General features: G+C 52.7%; 1 protein-coding gene across 2 annotated transcripts; it reads right to left on the bottom strand.

Moving 5' to 3' along the window:
• Positions 1-16,167, bottom strand: Fads6 (fatty acid desaturase 6). 2 transcript variants are annotated; one of them, XM_013078221.3, is made up of 6 exons: positions 15,898-16,167; positions 15,079-15,245; positions 5,178-5,358; positions 4,204-4,391; positions 3,080-3,259; positions 1-2,537 (listed from the first exon to the last, which is right to left on the bottom strand). In XM_013078221.3, the coding sequence occupies exons 1-6, from the start codon at positions 16,055-16,057 to the stop codon at positions 2,388-2,390; spliced, it is 1,026 nt and encodes a 341-aa protein (XP_012933675.3). In that variant the 5' UTR covers positions 16,058-16,167; the 3' UTR covers positions 1-2,387. The 2 variants fall into 2 exon arrangements, with proteins under 2 accessions (XP_012933675.3, XP_087064661.1); XM_087208535.1 differs by lacking the exons at positions 15,079-15,245; positions 15,898-16,167 and adding an exon at positions 13,298-13,828.
• Between the last annotated feature and the right edge of the window lie 4,104 nt (positions 16,168-20,271).

Raw genomic sequence — 20,271 nt, 5'->3', positions numbered from 1 at the left:
ACCCTGTCTCAAAAAAACAGAAAGTGGGCGGGGATTTAGCTCAGTGGTTTCACCCCCTGCTGTGCAAGTGCAAGAACTCGAGTTCAATCCCCGGTACCAAAAAAACCCCCCAAAAACAAAAAATTAGATGAAGTAGGTAAAAATATCTGCCGTTTGTGGTAAATGAATGTTAGCCATCATCATCAATTAGACTTTAGGTCTCTGCAGAGCCTTAAAAACACTTTATTCACTGCTATCACCTCATCTCTCAAGCCCCAGGTAGTCAGAGTAACAGAAAATTGAGCTTCACAGAGACCAAGTTGATTTGTTTCTGGGGTGTCCATGTTACACTTAGGTTTGGCACCAGGACCCCCAGCTTCTGCCCATATCCCATTCAGGTCCAGATCAAGAACAATGAGTCATGAGTTGTATATTTGGATAGTTTTAATCATTAGCCTGGGATATACACAGGGCCTTTCTCTGACATTGCATTTTTCATATGGAGAATTAGCAGTTTGATGAATTATACTCCCAGACCCTAAGACCATTTCTGAGCTGCTAATGCCTTTCAAAAGAGCAGCAATAACATATAGCAGAGCAGTAGGCTGGGGAAGCTGCCAAGCTACCATATCCCTGTTCCAAGAGGGCTGCTTGCATCCAAAACTCTGCTCTTATTGGCGAGCCTCCCAGCAGGGAACTCGGGAATACTCCAAAGGGGTGACTGAGGAGAGTTTCATGAAGGGACTTTGCACAGAGGTGTGAGCAGGATTATGGGAACAAAGAAACATCTTGGGGCCAGCAACAGCTGGAAACCACTGCCAAGCTGGGCCCGAAGGAGGCCAAAGAGGGAGTTATTCAGGAACTCGTAAGAACCAGAGCTGGAAGCAAGGGTGCCTGAAGGAGCTGTGGCCTCTGCTAGAGGGGGCAGGGCAGAGATGGTTGAGGGAGGATCTGGAGGGACAGACAGGGCTGGTGCCAGCAGAACTGTTCCGGGCCACACTGGACACAGAAAGGCTTCTGATGGCCTGGGCTCAGAATGGCTTCACTGTCTTCTGCCTACTTCTTGTCTACCTCCTTCACTTATTTCAAGGGCTCCCGGTTGCTGGTCTTTAGCTTCCCTTCATCAGGGTCAATGTGCCCTTCACCACATCTATAGCCTTAACTGAAAAGTCAGGCAATTATGAGCCCAGAAGAATGACTTGCATGTTCTCAACCAGGGATGATTTTTGACCCCCCAGGGGATATCGGCCTATGTCTGGGGACATTTTTGATTGTCATAACTTGGACTCCTAGCATCTATCTAGTAGATAGAAGCCAGGAGCATGGCTAAACATCTTATGATGCACAGGACAGCAACAAAGGGTTATCCAGATAAAATGTCAATAGTGACAGGTGAGAAATCTCGTCATAACTGCTCTGGCCTTCTGTCCCAGGCCTGGCCCCTTTCTCTGCCCCTTCCTTAGCCTTCACCTAGGAACTTCCTTGCACCCTCTCAGTCCCAACCTCTCAACTCTGCCTACTTTGGGCTTAATCTCAGTGGTGCCCCACACTTTGGCATCAGTAGCTCCCTTATATCCCCACCTCATGCCCAGGCTATGGACCTTACTGCCAAGTTGCCCTTGACTTCAAGCTTTTCTTTCTCTCTTCAGTTGACCTGTCCTGCAGACCCGGTTCCCATAACCCTCTCCAACCCCAGCTACTGCCTGCTAACTTTCTCTCCCTGCTTCTAATCGTCATGGAACAAAGCACTTTTCTAGAACTAGCCAAGGTCAAGCTTAAAGCTATGCATACTCTTTCCCCAGCTCTGTCTCTGAGGTATTGTCCCCCCTTACTTCCATACTTTCATCTCACTGAGACCGTGGGCCTTGGGAACTGCTGAGCCTGTGTCCCGCACAAGCTGCTCTGGCTGATGAACTCAGGAGGTCTGCCAACAATGACTGGCCCTGTGGTACCTGGGGAGAGGGCCACTGGGAGACAGGGCCTCAAACAGTGCAGAAGCAACAATGGCCAAGCCAGTGTGCAATGCTCCTGGCAGCAGGAAGGCCCCAGCCCAAGGGGCTGACACTCCTGTGTGTGCCTCCTCCCATCTCCCAGGTGGCTGGGGCACAAACAAGATGCTGCCTCACCTTCTGTCCCCCACCTCCAACCCTCCACAGGCTCAGATGGCCAGAGGGAGGGATTTGGAGATGGAGCCAGCCGAGGCCCAGACTGGCCATGTTGCTCAGCCACCATTGTTCCCTTTCCCCAGACACTCCCTGAATCCCAGAAGAACAAACAGCACGAGCTGGCCTGTCTCGCTGCTGGTCCAAGTCCTCCATACTCCAGGTCCATGACCCTCCACTGCACCACACCCTTGGGGCCAGGAGCAACAGCAGAGCCAGGGTTGGGCCAGGACTGGAGCCTAGCCCTCACTGCAGCCCCACCAGCTCCGTGATCGGTGGGGCCTGCACCATGAACTCCTCATAGCGATCGAAGAACAGCCGGAAGCGAGCCAGGTACGAGTCCTCGTTGTATGGCAGCTGCTTCTCACGGAGGAACTTGGACACCACGGGCTTCACCTGATGGAGATGGGTGGGAGGAGGAGCCTGTGAGCTGGGACTGTCACACACCTGTCCAGGGGGGAATCATCTTCCCAGCCTCAGTTCCTATCTGCTTTGTCCTAGATGCTGGGGTGAGCTGAGGGGCTGAGGTACTGAGGAACTCCTGCCTCCCCCAACCCTACTGCAGGCAAGAAAACCATGGGCTCCCCCTGCCCCTACATCCCCAAGGCTTCCTGCTGCATGACAGCGCCTTCGGCACCGTGGAATGAAAAGCACAGCTCCCTTTGCAAGCAAGCATCTACTTCCTGTCCAGCACTTTAGATCGACGTGCGTCTTCATTTTGTCCTGCAGGTAAGCGCTGTCGCCTCAATCTTACAGACAGGGAAGCTGAGGCTCAGTAAACTTGTCCCGAGGCTCACTAGTAAGAAACCTAGGTGTCTGATCTGAAACCCACACCACTGCATGTACTCAAAGCTGCTCTCCTGGGTGATCTCTGACCAGGCCAGTGTTGGGGAGCTCCAAGTTCTCACTGTCCTCCCTCCAGCCCAGTCCTTAGTTACCTTCAGGCACATGTTGTCTGAGAGCGTGGGGAAGAGGTGGTGCTCCACGTGGCAGCTGATGAGTGAGTGGCCGAACGCCCAGTCCAGCACTGGCAGCCGGGGCAGGTTAAGGACACCCAGGCTCATCATGTGAATCCGCCGGGGCTTCTTGTCCAGGGAGAACATGGGGAGCCCGATGTGCTGGGACAGACACATGGGTCACACTGGGGGCCAGGCAGCCCCGGACCTGCCCCCTCCCCCGGGGAGCCTCACAAAGTAGGGACCCAGTAGCTTTTTCGGCCTCCAAAGCCTACTCCAGCAGGACCTGGGAGAGGAATAAGGGGCTGGGGCTCCTGGTCTGTCTCAGATGCCAATCCAGCCTGTGTCCTGAGCTGAGTCTCGCCCATCTCTGGGGCTCTTTCCCCATCTGGACAATAGGGAATTTGGCCTGGGCACCCATTGAATTCCTGATACTCAAATGCCCATGATTACCTACCATTGCTCTCATGCTGTGCCTTTTCCTCATCCTGGAGAAACCCTCCCTGCTCTACCACTCAAACCCTTACTCATCATTCCAGACCAAGTCTGGTCAACCTCTGGTACTTTCTCACTAAACAAGTAAGTCCAGGTGCCTCTGCCAGGCACTGTCCTGCATCTAGGGGAGCTGGAAGTGAATAGGAACTTCCATCCAAGCAGGACAAGCAGACAGGATGCAATTATGAGATTAAGTGATGAACAGTATTTGGGCTGAGTGCCAAGCTGGTGGACAGGGAGCTCTAACGTGGCATGGTCACTGTCCAGGGAGCAGGGGCCATCCCTGCGGAGACAGCACTGGAACTGGACAGGAGCCCCTGACCTCACACAGAGTCAGTCCCCTGCCTCAATCCCCAGCTGCTTCCTCTGCCTGCCTGGTGGCACTGGCTGGGCCCTCTGCTCACTTGGACATCCACACACCGATGAAAGCACTCTAGCTGGTGCCGAGGGGAAGCCAAGGCCTCACCTGCAACCCAAGCTCTCTGTGATGACTCACAGAGAGCTGGTGTGGCCAAGAAGGAGGGCTGCCCTCTCTCCCATGGGGACTCGGGTCCAGCCTGCAGTCAGGCACCCCAGAGAATGGTCCCCTAGTGCCAGGTGAGAGGCCTCACCTGGAAGATGTTGACGTGGACGTAGGGGTGGGCCAGCAGAGACCTGGTGAGCAGCATGCAGGCCAGGGCTGAGCTGGGGCTCCCGAACCCTGACACGTTGAGGAGCAGCCAGTAGTGGGAATAGAGGCCCAGGGAAATCACGCCCAGTGTCTGCAGAGCTGACCTCAGCTCCACCTTCCTCAGATGCTCTGCCAGGGGAACAAGACTCAGAGTGAGGAGTGGGAGGGTTTTCAGCCATCATGAACTGGCTCCCTGGTGGCCAAGGGTGGTAAGGTAGAGGGTGGTCTGGGAGTGTTCAGTGAATCCACACAACAGTCCCTGAAAAGTTTGTTCACCCATTGTATGGAGGAGGAAACAGAGCCATTAAGCAACCTGACTGAGATCGTGACCTGTTCCACACCCTTGCTCCTTCCACCCTGTGGTGTTGTTCCCATGATGTCCACACTTACAAGACACAGTATGATTTCTATGAGGCAGCTACTAAGCCAGTGGTGGCGAACCTGCAGCACGTGTGACACAGAGGGTTGTGTGTTATTGCTGAAAGCTGTAAAAGGTTCACCATCACTGTACTAAGTATTCTTTTTTTTTTGGTATCGGGGATCGAACTCAGGACCTTGCACTTGCAAGAAAGGTGTGGTGCCACTGAGCTAAATTCCTGGCCCTGTACTAAGCATGCTTAAGTCTATGGCCTCCTTATGCGTTCACACCATTCTGGAGCAGCAAGTGAAGAACCTGAAGCTCATAGAAGTGCAGTTACCTGCCCACAGTCACCTGCCAATAAGTGGCACAGCCAGACTTAGACCAGGTCTGGGGCTCTTTCCACCCTACCTGGCCATTTGAGAAAGTCTTTGTTAGCCTTAGCTCTGGGCACCTGGCTTCCCCAACAAGCAGCTTCCATGAAGCTATGAGAAGGAAGGAGGGGCTGGGAACAGGTTTTTGCAGGGTCCTCAGACTCAGACGGTCACAATACTTACCAAGAGCCACCAGAGGGGTTACAATGGGGATTAAGAAGGGTGCAAGGAACATGTAGATGTAGCGGTTGAGGCAAGGCAGCTTCCAGGTGCTTGAGTCCCCCAGCCCCACCACATTGGTGTAGCCGTGGTGCAGCTTGACGTGGCCATACTTAGCATACTCTGCAGGGAAGGCCGTGCATACCTGGAGGAGGAGCAGAGAGGACACCAGGTCCAGGTCAGGCACAGTCAAGGGCAGTGGGATCTGGGGAAGCCTCAAGAACAAGCCACTCTGCTTGAATCCTGCAATTCTAGAGCCTTTCTGCCCCACACAGACAATTGTCTCTCAGCCACCTGTGACCCCAGTGAAGCAGCCAGACAAACAACTGCAAAGTACTTGAGGTTCTGCAAAGCACTTGACCTCGGATTATCCCTCTGCCACTGACCACCACCTAGACAACCTCTGGAGTCTCTGAAGCTACTGTTGCAATAAGGCTGGCAGCCCATGCGTGTCCTGGAAACCCCTGCACCTTCATAACACTATTTTGCATTCTAAGCCCACAGCAGCAAGGAAAGGAGTACAGAAGTAGCCTGGGGATAAGTGGAGACCATCTCGCATCACAGTGTGGGAAGGGGATGCCACTAGTGGAGGCTGAGTTAACTTCTCCCCAGAGGTGACTCTTCTGGTATAGGGCCTTGAAGGGATTCTCTGAAGCTGCTCATGAGGAGCTATGTTCACTGGCTCTCTGGCTCCTAGAACAGTCATTCTGAATGCAAGGGAGGCAGTATGGTGTTTCTTATGCAGATATATGCAAATGAACATGCGAATGTGAGCCTCTTCAAATATTTTATCTGGGCCAGCAGACTTTAATAATCTTACTGAAGAGGGCTGGGGATTTAACTCAGTGGTTCCACTGCCTGCCTCGCAAGCAGAAGGACCCGAGTTCGATTCCCGGTACCAAATACATAAATACATACATACATACATACATACATAATAATCTTACTGAAGATGCTGCCTGCCTGATTCCGGAAGAAAGTGAAGGATTTCCCCATACCAGTCTTTGGGTGTCATAGGTAAGTTTAATTGTCAACTTGATTGGTTTGGGGGCTGCCCAGGGGACTAGTAAGGCACATTTTATGTGTCTAGGTGTATTTCGGAGAAGTGACCATGGGGTCTGTATCTCCTCTCTCGGCCCTTCCTCTCTGTTTCTCTTGCCCTGCTCTGCTTCTCAGCTGCCTCGAACTAAACAGCTTTGTTATGCCACACACTTCCACCATGATGTTCCCACCTTGGAGCCGGCCAACCATAGACTGAATCCCCTGAAACCGTGAGCAAAAACAAACCCTTCCACCTCTAAGTTGTGGGTGTCAGGTATTTGGTTCCAGCAACAGTAAAGCTGACCCTTCCTGGGAGCCAGGAAGACACAGCAGGACTCCTTCGCTGAGCACTCAGTAGGTACCAGGCTCAGTGTTGAGCACTTTCATGTGCTCCCTAACTCAGGGGGTCAGTGGTGCTGTTCTTCACAGTTCACAGAAGCCGCAGCTGAGATAAGGAGAGGCCACCTGATACCAGGTCACACGGCTAAGGAGATGGCAGGGACAAGATGTGGACAGGGAGGCCCAGATTCCAACCAAGATAAGGATGGTGGTCCCGAAATGCACCAGACATGGCCACAGCATGAAGCCAGGCTCTCGGTCCAGACAACAGAAGCAAAAGCAGGAGAAAGCTAAAGGATGACACTGTCTCCACATTCTGCCCCTTGGAGTGAAGCAAACCGCGATGCAGGCAGAAGCTGTATCTAAAGGACACTGAGGAGCACACGTACAGTTTTGCAGAGGCCGTGGGAAGATGAGGTCCACCCAGCAATGCTGTGCAGGCCCCTGTGAAGACAGAGGGCTTGAAAGTAAGTGCTGACTCCACAACAGCCTTTCTGCCTCATCCAGGACACCAGGGTGGGGCACTATGCTCTCAGATGATGCAATCCACCTAAGGACAGGTTCTGCTCTCTGCTTCTGTAACCTCGCCAGGGACAGATCATGGAGGAGGTGGCAGAGGGTGGGTGGCTGAGGAGTCAGTTAAAGCAACAGCCTCAAAAAAAATAAAAATAAATAAAAACTTAAAAAAAGTGACAGCCTCTTCCAAGCCCTCCAGTCTCAGTGGTACCTGCCCACTCATGAGCCTCACCCACTGGGTCCACACAGTTGGTTTAAATTAGTGCCAGAAGCCTTTGGCAGGGGGCTCAAGGGAGGGCACAGCTGGGGTCTGGAGATGTCCTCAGAGCGAGTCTGGGCTTTGCCCAAGGCCTGCAAAGGTACGTTTTACACCAGGATTGCTCCCCATGTACTTGGAAAAAGCAACTGTTTGGAATGAAAGTCCTCCCACGCACTCCTCCATAGGCCAGTCCTATCCAGATGGCTTCTTTTGCCAGGAGAAGTCAGCTGAATGCAGCTACCTGCTTAGTGTCATCTGGTTTTCCTCATCTCACAGGTCAGCAGCCTATTGCACTTAGAGTGGCAATGCCCGCAGCGACCTGGAGCCCGGCCCCAACTGAGAGTCTTGAGAAATGGCACCCTCCCTGCCCTGGGGGCTCCTCAGCAGGTTCTTATCCATGTGCTCAGGCCTGTGGCTTCTGGGGAAATAGATGGCCAGTGGCACGCATGACCTGTGATTGGTGACTCTGTGCACACTGCCAGTGTCGATGAATGATTTTGCCTTTTACACGACTAAGAAAAGATTCGAAGCTATTTATCCCATTTAGATGTTTGCTCCTGAGAGGGAGAGAAAGGGGTGGAAGGGCTGGAAGGGAAAGATGGGTAGAGGTGCAGCTCATGTGCCCACAGCCCACCCGCCATCCACCCAAGGGCAGTGAGAAACAAGAGTCACTTTAAAGTCTTGCTGAAGAGGATCCCACATCTAGACCCAGAGAAAGTTCCAGAACCCTCACAGTTCTACCCCCACATCCCTCCTCCTCCTCTTCCTCCTCCTCCTTTTTCTTCTTCTTTTGCAGTACTGGGGTTTGGGACAAGGGCCTTCATACTGACCTATATCCTTATCCCTCTTTATTTTTTGAGACATGATCTCACTAAGTTGCCCAGGCTGGGCTCCAACTTGCCCCAGCCTCCCAGAGTGCTGGGATTACAGGTGTGTGCCACCACACACAGCTTGGTGCTGCTTTTTAATGTCACCTGCCACCTTCTGTGCCTGAGAAAGGCGTCACAGCACATCTGAGCCCACATCGGTCAGGCCCAGACTATGATGAGTATAATTGCTACGATGTATTTAGCTAAACTTCAGGGGCCCCAAAACTCTCATTTGTTGATTCTCTCATGCAATTATTTGTCCACTTTAAGCATCCTCTGAGCCCTCCTGGTGCTAGGCCCCATGCTAGGCTGTTAGGATACCAGACTCGGGGCCTAGAAAGGGACAGCATCCCTCCAGGGCACCTGATGGGCTCATTCTGACCATGGTGAACCCACTTCCATCAAACGAGTACTCCAAGTCTCCCCTTCTGTGGCTTTCCCTCTTGTCCCTCTCCTATTCCAAGAGTGGCTAAACTGTGGCTCTGTTCATGCCGATCTTGCTGGAGAGCTTGCCTCTCACCAGAGGACTCAGGCTCAGGGATTTGCATCTCCCTGAGGAGGGCTGCCATATGCAGCCAGTGAAAATCCAAGACACCCAGGGAAATCAGAACTTCAGATAAACCACAAACATGTGTCATCTTTGGGATATACTTCTATAAAGAAAATGGCTTATCTGAAAATTCAAATTTATCCAAGCAGCCTATATTTCATCTGGTAAACCCACTGCTCCAGACAACACAGCCCCAGAACCCCCAGCATTCTGAACCCAGCCAGGAAGGGGCTGCTCACCCTGGGAGATCAGCAGGAAGGGGAGGAACAGGAGCTGAGCAGACCACAGCCCAGAGTGTCCTCTGCCCGAAGGACACTGCCCCTGGATGTCCCACCACAGCTTTGTCACCTCAGGAGTGGCCTCCACCGTGGCTGCAGCCCCAGCTGGAGCCCCAGCCCTTCCTCTGACCCTTCCTCCTCCACCACATCCTGCCTGGCACTGTCCTCCCGGAGCCTCCTCCTCACGGTCACTGCTCACCTCTCAACTGATCTCTGGCCTGCTACCTGCCTCATCTGCCTCAAATCCAGCAGGGTGACCTAGCGACAACTATCTTTGATTGCGCCAGAACCCTAATTATGTTTTTAAAGACTGTAGTGTACTGTTTACTCAACAAACACAATAAGGAGGAAAGTATTAGAGAAGGATACAGAAGAGACTGATAACCTCCACGTTATCTATTCAGAAAGTAAAATAGCTTCTTAAATTGCCGGTGTAAGCCAAGTATGGTGGTGCACACCTCTAATCCCAGCACTCAGGAGGCTGAGGCAGGAGGACCACAAGTTTGATGCCAGCCTGTTCAACCCTGTCTCAAAATCGAAATCAGAAAAACTACCGATGTAGACAACTGTCTTGGGTCAGTTCAAAGTCCCAGCCCCTCTGCTTGCAGCTCGGAGCTCCTTGGTCCCCTTTCTCCAGGAACCCTGTTAGATTCCAGAGACCCTAGGTTTCTGTGGGTCCCTTATGCCCTATGCTGTCTGCCATATCCATGTCTTTGCCTGAACATCTGCTCTGTGTGAAGCCGCCACCCTGCACTTCAGCCTGTCCAGCACCATTTCCGGAACTCCCGCTTTCCAGCCTCCACGCCACTGGTGTTTGGGGTTGGCTCATCTTCTGTGTGAGGCCCAACGCAGCTGAGGCAGCCTGAAGTGTCCCCAGACATCGCCCAGTGGCCCCACGCGGCCCCCACAGCACTGAGATGAAGCCTTAGGCACCTTCTGCTGTCCTGGTCCCTGGCTGCCCACGTTTCATCTCTGCAGGCTTGAGCAAGTGACTTGGCCCCCCCCAAACTAGGGCTTCCTCACGTCCAGAATAGGTGGGCTCATGGGGAGGCAGGACTGTTAAATGACATGACTCATATCAAGGACACAGCAGCCAGCAAGTATTAGCTGTTACAGTCAGGGCGCGCGCGTGTGTGTGTGTGTGTGTGTTACTGGGGACTGAACCTGGGACCTTCCCGCTGAGCGACATCTCCAGCATCATTTTTATTTTTTACTTTGAGACACAGTGTCACTAAATCACTAAACTGCCCAGGCTGGGCTCAACCTTGAGATCCTCCTGCCTCAGCCTCCCAGACTTCTGTGATTACAGGTGCATGCCGCCACACATCATTTGGTTCTTTTTTTTTTTTTTTTTTTGGTACTGGGGATCGAACTCGGGTCCTTGCACTTGTGAAGTAGGCAGCGGTGGAACCACCGAGCTAAATCCCCACCCTGGTTCTTTATTACTTTGATGTCATTTGTTTGTCTTTTTTGACTCAGCCCTTGGAAGCAGAAGAGGTCCTATTCATCATCATTGTGTCTCCAGCACCTGGTGGAGCACTGCCAGGCATGGAGTAAAAGTTCCACAGTACTGGGAGCATTGCTCTGGCTGCAGATCCAAGTCGCAGCCCTGACCCTGGTTTGCCCACTCAGAGCCTCAGCCCAGTCTGGGCCCCCAAAGCTCCCGTCACCCTGAGGCTTCCTCCAAGTCTCCTCTCCTGGCTGGGTGTACACTGTCACGCTCACAAACGTCCCCTGAATTCTCTGCCAGGTTTCTCCCAGGCCCTCCCTCAAGGGGCCGCTCCTCATACCCACTGTGCCAGTGCAGACTGCCGTGGCCAGGCAAGGGCAATTTCTGTTGCACCTGTCCCTCTCCACCTCAGGGGGGCTGTCTGTAAGCCCATCGGGGCTACCCACAGAAGCCAGGATTTTTGAGGACCCCACCCAGGTACAGGAATCACAATGAGAAGCCCTCCCTGTGGTACTCAGGCTTTTCCTGGAGGAAGTCACACCACAGTTGAGGGAGGGGGAAGGACTGTATAAAAAAAATTTTTTTTTCAGTACTGGAGCCACTGAGCTAAATCCCCAGCTCAAAATGCATTTTTGGTGCAGGGAATTAGCTCAGTGGTGCCACCGCCTCCCTCACAAGTGCAAGGTCCCGAGTTTGATCCCCTGGTACCAAAAAAAAAATACATTTTGAGAATCTACACTCATGATAAAATGGCACAGAACACACATGTACGTGCATGTGCACATATGCACAATGCCAGCGACAGTTTCCATATTGAATGATACATACGTAAATATAACTACTGGGGAAAATCAGGTGGAGGATCCACCAGATATCTTCCATTTTTGGAAGTTCTGTGAGTCTATAATTAATTTTAAAAAATTAGAAGTTTTCACACAAAAATGTATTTTGTACTGAAGATCTGTGTTTGCCCCCAAATGAATTTTACAAATAAAAAAAAATTGTAGTTGAGGGCTGGGGGTGTAGTTCAGTGGAGCATGTGCTTAGCATGCATGAGGCCCTGTGTTCAATCCCCAGCACAGCGGGGGAGAGGGGCAGGCAGCAAGGAAAAAAGGAAGAGGGGAAAGAAAAGGAAAGGGAAAGAGAAAAGGAAAGGAAGTCACAGTTGATCTTACCCAAAAGCTCTCAGGGTTTGGGTGGGAACAAGCCCAGAGAAGGTCGAAGAAAGGCCCAGAAGGTAATGGCTGCACTAAACTCAGGACAGAAGAGAACAAGCAAAGATCAAGACTAGGCTGGGGGTTCTCAGCGGTTTCCACCCCCACAAGAGACCCGAAGGAAGGATGGTGACAGGCTTTCCCGTGTGCCAGCCCTCCCTGCAGGGCACCGGTACTGTGCAGGGCTCCCTGTAGACCAGCTATGACTCCGCCCCTGTAGCACAAAACCAACTTCACAAGGAGTGTTTGTTGCTGAGACACAATACAGAGCTTCGTAACTGGCACAGACTGTACCCTCCCACTTGGGAGCATCTTGATGGCTATCGCATAGAGGACAGTCCTCAAAGTCCTCTGCTTCCAGAGTGAATTCTCCCCAGACTCGAGACTGAAACCACCACAGTGTCCTGACTCCCCCACCTCCCGGTAGCCATCTGTGGTGGTTCCCTTTACTGGGAGTCCCCAAGGATATGGCTGGTAGTGCCAACAATGTAACCGGGACAGGTAGGGCCACGTGCTCTCCTAGGGAAGACCAGAACTAAAGAGAGGTTCGCTGCTAGGAGGGATTGAACCTTCTCTTCTAGGCCAGAAGCGGGTCCTCAGACAGAAGCCTGGTATGGAAAGGGGCACATGATTCGGATGCAAACTTGAGTGGAACCCGCTGCCATCCTCTCTGCTCCTCCCCTCACACACAGTGGGTCAGAGAGGTCCTGGTCCACAGCTCAGAACTGACAAACCCTGAGAAGTCCCACCAAACACTGTATCCCTACGAAAGCCAATGGTACTCAGCTAAGGCTACAGAATTTGCAGGATCCCAGAAGGAACCCAAGGCCTAGGACCATATGTTTTTGCAGTGATGGTGTCTCTGAAGGTCAAGGGGAAGGACACCGGCCCCACCATGAGAAGGCAGAAAGGGAGAAGACACCAGCCTGTTGAAGTGAGAGCAGCAGGTCAAGGAAGGTCCAGGTCATCATGAGAGGCCCCAGGCAGCTCAACCCAGCCCTCAATACGCACCCAGCTCCATGGAGCTTGGCAACCTCTCAGTTAATAAAAACAAGGCAATAACAGGCAAAACAAACACCACCACAGACAGCTCACCCTGTCCTTGCAGCTGACCGTGCTTTCCTTCCAGGGACAAAAAGCAAAGCTAAAACTCATGGAGCATCAAGGTCAGGACAGGGCCCTATGCTAAGATCTGTACCATCTCACCAAGGGCACACTGGCTTCATGAGGGGGGCAGTGTCATCGCTCTGTTTGATTCCATGAGAGAACCAACTCTGGATGTTGAATTAAGTACATGCTCAAGGTCAGGGCAGCCAGCGGGGTTGGGATTCCAACAGAGGGGTGAGGGTCCAAAGGCTATGGCCCTGACCCCCGCCTCCCGCCTGGCCCATAACACCAGCAACCTCCTGGAGGACGCAGTGGCCCCCACACATGCCAGCTGGGCAGGGGGGCTGACCCATCCCCTCCCACACACAGGCACTGGACCCTCCACAGAGGTCAGAGAATGGAGAGGCCCTCCCCACCCAGGTTACCGGAGGACCCAAGTGACAGATGACTTGTGCCCTGACCCCCAGCTCACGGCAGCACCAGCCAGTGTCACAGCACGAGGCGGGACCAAGCTTTTTCTCCTCTGCTCGAGGAGCACCGTTCTCTGGGCGATCCTCTGTCACACAGCTTTTCCCTGGACCTTGCCCGTTGTCCCTAATTCCAACTGCAGGGTCACAGCCAACAAATACTGATGGGAGACCTGCCAAGAGCTCAGGCCTAGGCAGGGGCTGAACAGATAAAGAGGCAAAGGTGAGGCCACTGGTCTGGGGCTCCTGGGGAATAAGACCGTGTACTGCAAGCTGAGTGCAGACGACTGTCTGGGCCCACAGGTCGCTCTGTGCTGGGCTCTGGGGAAGGCTTCTCAGAGGCGCTTGGGTCCCAGCCTCCCTCCGCACACATAACAGCTCCTGTGTCTCCCCACAGTCAGGGTCAAGGCTTCTTGTGTGGGCATTGGGGAACGTGATTAAAATGCAGGGGCTGAGGACCTCTTCTCCAGCAAGCCTGGGGCTCCAGGTGACTTGGCTACACACCCACATTTAAGAACCACATGGCCATCTGTGTGCAATCGATCCCCTGTAGTCACTTAGTCCTCAGTCTTGCTCGCCCTCAGCTGCCTCTGGGCTCCTGGCACTTGGTAAAGCTTTGAAAATCCCAAAAGCTAATCCTGCCCCTTGGGTCCCAGCATTGTAATACTGCCTATGCAGATAGCACGGCCAGCATTGCCCCTGTCTCTCAGTGGGGTCTGGCCTACCCCTCCACGTGTGTCTGGGACCACACCCAGGGGTCACTGGAAAGGAACCCTGAAGATCGGGGGCCTGTGGGTTCTTCTTAGCCTCTGCCCCTCAGCAACGTGTGCTGGTGGGAAGAGAATGGGTAGGGGGCAAAATGGGACAGAAAATGCTAGGTGAGAAATACTTCTGCCACTCAACTGATGAGTTATAAGGCGTGTGCATGTATAGTTATATGAAGTTTCATAAAGTTACATGGCTTTATGAAAAGTTACAAATTGAATTTTTATGACAAGTTCATAATTGAGTTAATCAGTCATGGTAGCCAGTCCCTGCCAGAAAAAGGACTGTTTCTATTACAGCCTCATAGTTGATTCCTAAGGGCCGAGGTGGCCAAGCAAGGCCCACCCTGAAAGGAAAAGAGAACCCATTTGGCAGAGAATCTGGAGAGAAGGGCAGCCTGGCAAGGAACCTCTGCCTTCCTGGCTGGTCCGCAGGTGAGAAGGCTGAGCAGGGAAGAGTGGAGAAGGTAGAGCAAGGGTCAGGAGAGAGGAGCGTCCTTCCTGGAGACCCGGAGGAGCAGAGCCTTCTCAGGATGGCTCAGCCACTGCCGGGCATCACAGGGGCATGATCTGGAGCTGGGAGGCTGAGCTGCTCTCCCCTTTTTGTTTGTGGGTCACATTTGAAACCCTGATTGCCAGACCTTGAGACCTCAATGGTAGCCATGGGCCAAGGCAGTCAAAGCAGGGCCTGCCGCCACAGGTATCTCAGTAGGAGGAAGAAGCTCTAACTACATTTGGCCCAGGGCTGCAAGGAGGTGAGTGGGCCAGGAGAAAACAAGGCGCCAGGCCAGGTCCACTGCCCTAGGTGGACACTAGATATGTAGCACACAGTTCTCTATCTACCACAGGACCCAACTGCCTCTGAGGAGCTTGGAGAAACACACACAGGCACACACACACTGCAGTTAGTGTATGCGGCACACTTGCATTCACATGCCAACACCAGCCGTTGCCTGCCCATGTGGACACACACACACACACACACACACACACACACACACACACACTCACCTCCACAAAGAAGAGCGTTAAGATCTTGTTCCAGTATTTGGACTCCGTGAGGGCACTGTGAGTGGCCAGGTGACTGCCCTTGACAGTGAGTGTATAGTGGCACACACCCAAGATGGTGATGCCAACCGCGAAGACCAGGACATTATCAGAGCGCAGGCACAGGAACCCTGCAGGAGGAGGGGGGTCCAGGGAACAGAGTCTGTCTCCAGCTCTGGGAGATCTGGACCCAAACAGCCCGCTCCAGAATCCCCCAGGCCAAAGCGGGGCCTCCCCAGGCAGGAGTGGCACAGGTCCCTCTACACCTGAGTGGATGGGGAGGTTCTGGCTACAGGATTTGGGACAAAGCACAGCCCAATGGGCTTCCCAGTGAGACTCCAGTGGTCCTGATCTGTCTCCCCCTTGGGTCCCAACGCGGTGCAGAGATGGGTGCTGGTATGGGGATTCTGGTCAGCAAAGGTCCAGGGGAAACCTCCACGGCCCCTCCTCACTCCCCTCAGCCACCCTTGGTGTCCCCCATAGAACATTTCCCCCTTCCCAGGTCACCTCATCCCTCCCCAGCCCTCCGGGACTCCTCAGCTTTCCCCTGCACCACCTTCACGCCATCAGGCTCCCACCTCCAGCGCCCAGCTCCTCTGGGGACATGGCGGGGACGCCCCAAACCAGACTTCAGGTTTGAGATGTGTCCCTCAGTCCTGGGGTCCCGGGCACGGGAAACCCCCACCCCACCCTCAGTCCCTGCTCCCCTCCCTCCGCCGCATCCCACCCGCACCCGCACCCGCAGCCTGTCTGTTCCTGTGTTCCGGTCCCCGTGTCCCTCACCGGCCGGCACGGCGAGGAGGCTGAGCGCCAGGATGGCGCAGTCCACGCCGCGGCGCTCCCACCACGAACTCGCCCTCACCACGTCCTTCACCAGCCCCTCCAGCTGGCCCAGCAGCTCCTCTGCCCTGCCGTCCTCCCGGCGCGCACGCGCCGGCTCCATGGGCTCCCTGCGCGGGTCCTGCCGCCCTCGAGGACCAGAGGACTCAGGGGGACGGGAGTGTGCCGCGCCAGCAGCGCCAGCTAGGCGGGGAGCGCGGGCAGGGGCGGGCCGGGGCGGAGTCTGCCCCCGGCTGGGCTGGGCTGGGCACACCGGGCGCCTAGCGTCGCGGTGCGGGGCTCCCCTGCGCCTCCGGGGGCGCGCAGTGACCTGGGCGCAGCCCGCGTGCCCGCTCCTGAACGGCGGCGGGCGGGTGACCCAGGGGCGAGAACCAGCCTGGGATAGAGGGGCCGAGGCTGGGGAGGGGGCAGAGACCCCAGTGGAGCCCCCTGAAGGCCCTCCCTGACCACCAACCTCAATGCCTCGTCTTCTCTTGGTCCCCTACTTGGATTTGTTGCCGTGTTCTTACCCCCAGACCCTATTTCTCCTAATTTCTTTTTTTTTTCTTTTTTTCTTTTTTTGGTACCGGGGTATCAAACTCGGGTCCTTGCTCAGGCTAGGATGGTGCTCAGTGGTAGAGTGCTTGCCTGGCATGCTCAAGGCCCTGGGTTCGATCCCGGGCAATAAATAAATAACTATATAGCCTCTCTCCAGGCCCCAGCTGCCACTCAAACATCTAAGTGGCACTGTAGGAAGGCAAAGTTTTGATCCCCCAGTACCACCAAAATATACAAAAGTAAAATAAGGCTGAGTGCCAGCCAGGAGCAGAGGAGCCAGGAGGCCCTTGTGGGGCAGGGCTGGCGGGTGGCCTCCTTGCAAAGAGGCAGGCTTGATACAGGATAGACTTAACCCTGTGGGAGAAGGGAGGGAATAGGGTATTCCTCGTCCGTCTGCAGGAGCAGAGTTGGGGAGATTGGTAGGAAAGGTGAGGGGAGGCAGGAGAGAAAGATAGGGAGCCGGGGCTGGAGGTTCCTCAAGTGGCAACTGGAAAAGTAGGGGCTTGCCCCTGAAGGCCTGGGGAGCCATAGCAGGTTTTAAAGCAAGGGAGTGACTTACGTATTAGGGTGCCTGTTTTTGAACTTCATAGAAATTGGACCATCCGGGAGGTGGGGATTTAGCTCTATGGCGCCCCCACCTGCCTCGAAAGCCCAAGGTCATGAGTTCCCCGGTACCAAAAAAAAAAAAAAAAAAGAAAGGAAGGAAGGAAGGAAAGAAAGAAAGAAAGAAAGAAAGAAAGAAAGAAAGAAAGAGAAAAGAAAAGAAATTGGACCATCCAATGTGCACTTTTGTGTCAGGTTTATCTTGTTCAGCATTAGGTTGGGGCTGTCGAACATTCCAGAGCATGCATATGCTGCATTTTATTGATCTATTCTGCTGCCGGGGGACATTTGAGTTATTTCCAGTTTTTGGCTTTTTGAAGTATGGCTAAGTTGCGCATGGTGGCACAGGCTGGTAATCCCAGCACTCTGGGAAGCTGAAACAGGAAGAACACAAGTTGGACCCCAGTCTAGGTAATTTAGCTACTTAGCAAGAACTTGTCTCAAAAAAAATATAAAAGGTCTAGGGAGATAGCTCAGTGTGAAGGCCCTGGGTTCAATCTCTAAAGCAAAACAACACAAACAAAATGCTGCTCTGAATCCTTTTGTATATTTCTCTTTCTGTGGAGCAGGCAAAACAGAGCTGAGGGGAAAGCTCAGTGGTAGAATGTTTGCCAAGCATGGGTTAGCTCCCTGGCGCCTCCTAAACAAACACAGGCAAAACTAACCTGTCTCCTTAGAGGCTAGAATGGCTGTTGGAGCCAGTAACCTTTAATTACAGGGTAGTGATCAAAAAGATGAGAGGGGGTCTTGGGGCTGCCAAATGCTGTTTCTTGGCCTGAATTTGTTTTTTTGTTTTTTTCTGGTACCAGGGATCGAACTCAGGACCTTGTGCTTGCAAGGCGAGTGCAGAGCTATTGAGCTAAATCCTGGGCCCTATTGATCTGAGTTTTAATTAACCTTGAATGTGTTCAGTTTCATGTTATTCTGTTCTGTTCTGTTTTGTTTTCATTTTTTGTTTTATTTTGTTTTTTGAGGCAGGATGTCATTGTCTAAGGCCAGACAATCCACCTGCCTTTATGATATACTGTTAACTGCATTTTCCTGTGTGTATATTTTAATTACAATTTTATTTTTACATTTATGTATTTATTTTGCAGTGCAGGAGGTGTGGGACAGGGCCTCAGAGGTCAGAATGGAGTGACAGAGTAGGATGGGAAAGAAGGGTCACTTAGACCCTGGTGACATATTCAAGGCAAGCCCTCTAATAATGAGCTAAACCCCAGCCTACATTTTTTTAAAAAATGAAATTCTTAGGGCTGGGGATTTAGCTCAGTGGCACTGTGCCTGCCTCACAAGCACAAGGTCCTGAATTTGATCCCTGGTACCAAAAAAATAAAATAAAAAATAAATAATAATAATAATAATAATAACAACAACAACAAATAAAATAAAATTCTAAGCTAAGCACAGTGGTGCATGCCTCCAGTCCCTGCCACAGTACTTGGGAGGCCTGAGCCAGGAGGATCACAACTTCAAGTCCAGCCCAGGCAATTTAGCAAGACCTTGTCCCACAAAATAAAATAACTGGGGACATAGCTCAGTTGAGGAGTGCTTGCCCAGTACATACAAGGTCCTGTGTTCAATCTCCAATATTGCGATAAAGTAAAATAAAAAATAAAATACAATTCCTTAAAAATAAAGTCATTTTAGCAGTGTCGATCAGAAGTGTGCATTATAAATCCACCAAGTGAGGCCTGGGAAAGCAGGACACCTGGCTTTCCTTGGCCACAGGGATTAGCTGCCGAGCATGTGTGGGTGGCCAGGAGGCCAGCCTGGTTCTGTCAGCTGTCACAGGGCCTAAGTGACCCCTCTTCCCATCCGACTCCATCACTCCATTCTGACCTCCCCCCCCCCCCCGCCGCCGCACTTCTTCTGCTCCAGATCCTGCTCCTAGAGGTGAGGAAGTCTTGCCAGGTGCTGGGAAGAGAGGCTCAGGTGGGGGGACCCAGGCCCATGCCACCTAGACCATCTGTTTGTTGCCTCTTGACAGCTTCGGGGGCCAGGTGAGCACGCCTGGCCAGGCTCCTCGATCTCTGCTCACTGTGGTCTATGGCAGAGACAGCCTGACCTGGGGGCTACCTGCATTCCCTGCCCCCTCCCCTGGGCCACCTCTCTCCCCATCCAGCCCCTCACCTGTGCACAAGACTCAGCGTATGTGAAGGGCATGGCTGGGCTTTGGAATCAGGCACACTTACTAGCTGTGTGACCTTGGGGGAGTTACCCAACCTCTCTGACCCTCTGTGTTATCATGTACACTAAAAAAACAGATATTTAAAGGGGTGAGATGAATATCAATAGGAGTTGTATTTTTTTTTTCCAGTATAGGGGATTGAACTCAGGGCCTTGCATTTGCAAAGCAGTCATGGAGCCACTGAGCTAAATCCCTGACCCAGGAGTTGTATTATTTTATTCCTACACCCCAATAGATTATTAGGCACACCTCACTTTGGAGCCCACTCTAAAAGACTATGATTGTTAAAACTGTTGATAAAGTCTTTTAGATTTCAGGCTGTGCTGGTCAGCATGGGCTTTGACTTCAAACTTCCAACTTCAAATCTCCAACTACTGCCTGCTCACTGGCCTCTGATCCATGGACTGGGCCTGCCTTTTCTCAGCTCTAGGTATTTATTTTCAAAGTAATTGTTTCTACTCCCATCCCTCCTCCAAACTCCCTCCCTCCTAGGGGCGTTTGGTGACTTCAGCCGTCACTATAAATCTCTTCCAATGTTCTCATGTATTTTACTCATTCAACTGGTTTTATTGAGCACCTACCATATTTCCATCATCGGCTTTCAGTGTCTTCCCCTCCTCTGACCTCATGCCATCTACCAGCTAAGGTTAGACATCAGTGGTCACACACTGCTTGGTATTGAGCCCCCTCAAATGCTGTGCTCAGCCACAGTGGTCAAGGTGTTCTTTGTGCCTGAGCTGTCTTCCTGTATTAGTCAGTATAAGCAATATTAGCTCTTGTAACAAACATCCCCAGCATTTCAGCTGAAAAGCACAATACAGGGTCACTTCTTCACATCACAGTGCAATATGGGTCAGGTGGACCTCTTTCAGTTGGCGACATGCCATTCAGGCCCCTTTCATCTTGTGTTGACCCTGTCTCCAACACTGGGCCACCACAATCACCATGGCAGTGGAAGGGAGAGCGTGGGAAGGTTGTCTGAGCTC

The sequence above is a fragment of the Heterocephalus glaber genome, unplaced genomic scaffold, assembly GCF_053883595.1.
Source record: "Heterocephalus glaber isolate CG9 unplaced genomic scaffold, H.glaber_assembly_v1.0 deba00000937, whole genome shotgun sequence".
Classification (NCBI taxonomy): domain Eukaryota; kingdom Metazoa; phylum Chordata; class Mammalia; order Rodentia; family Bathyergidae; genus Heterocephalus; species Heterocephalus glaber.
Note: the sequence above shows the minus strand (reverse complement) of the source record. Positions and strands in the feature narration are given on the sequence as shown.

Excerpts from the sequence above, each read along its gene's own strand:
- Fads6 (XM_087208535.1), bottom strand. The coding sequence starts at position 13,813 with ATGTGGGTGTGTAGCCAAGTCACCTGGAGCCCCAGGCTTGCTGGAGAA. Across the intron at positions 5,359-13,297 it reads GGTGCTGCCGTGAGCTGGGG|GTATGCACGGCCTTCCCTGC; the intron begins GTCAGGGCACAA and ends CTCCTCCTCCAG. Across the intron at positions 3,260-4,203 it reads TCCACGTCAACATCTTCCAG|CACATCGGGCTCCCCATGTT; the intron begins GTGAGGCCTCTC and ends TGTCTGTCCCAG.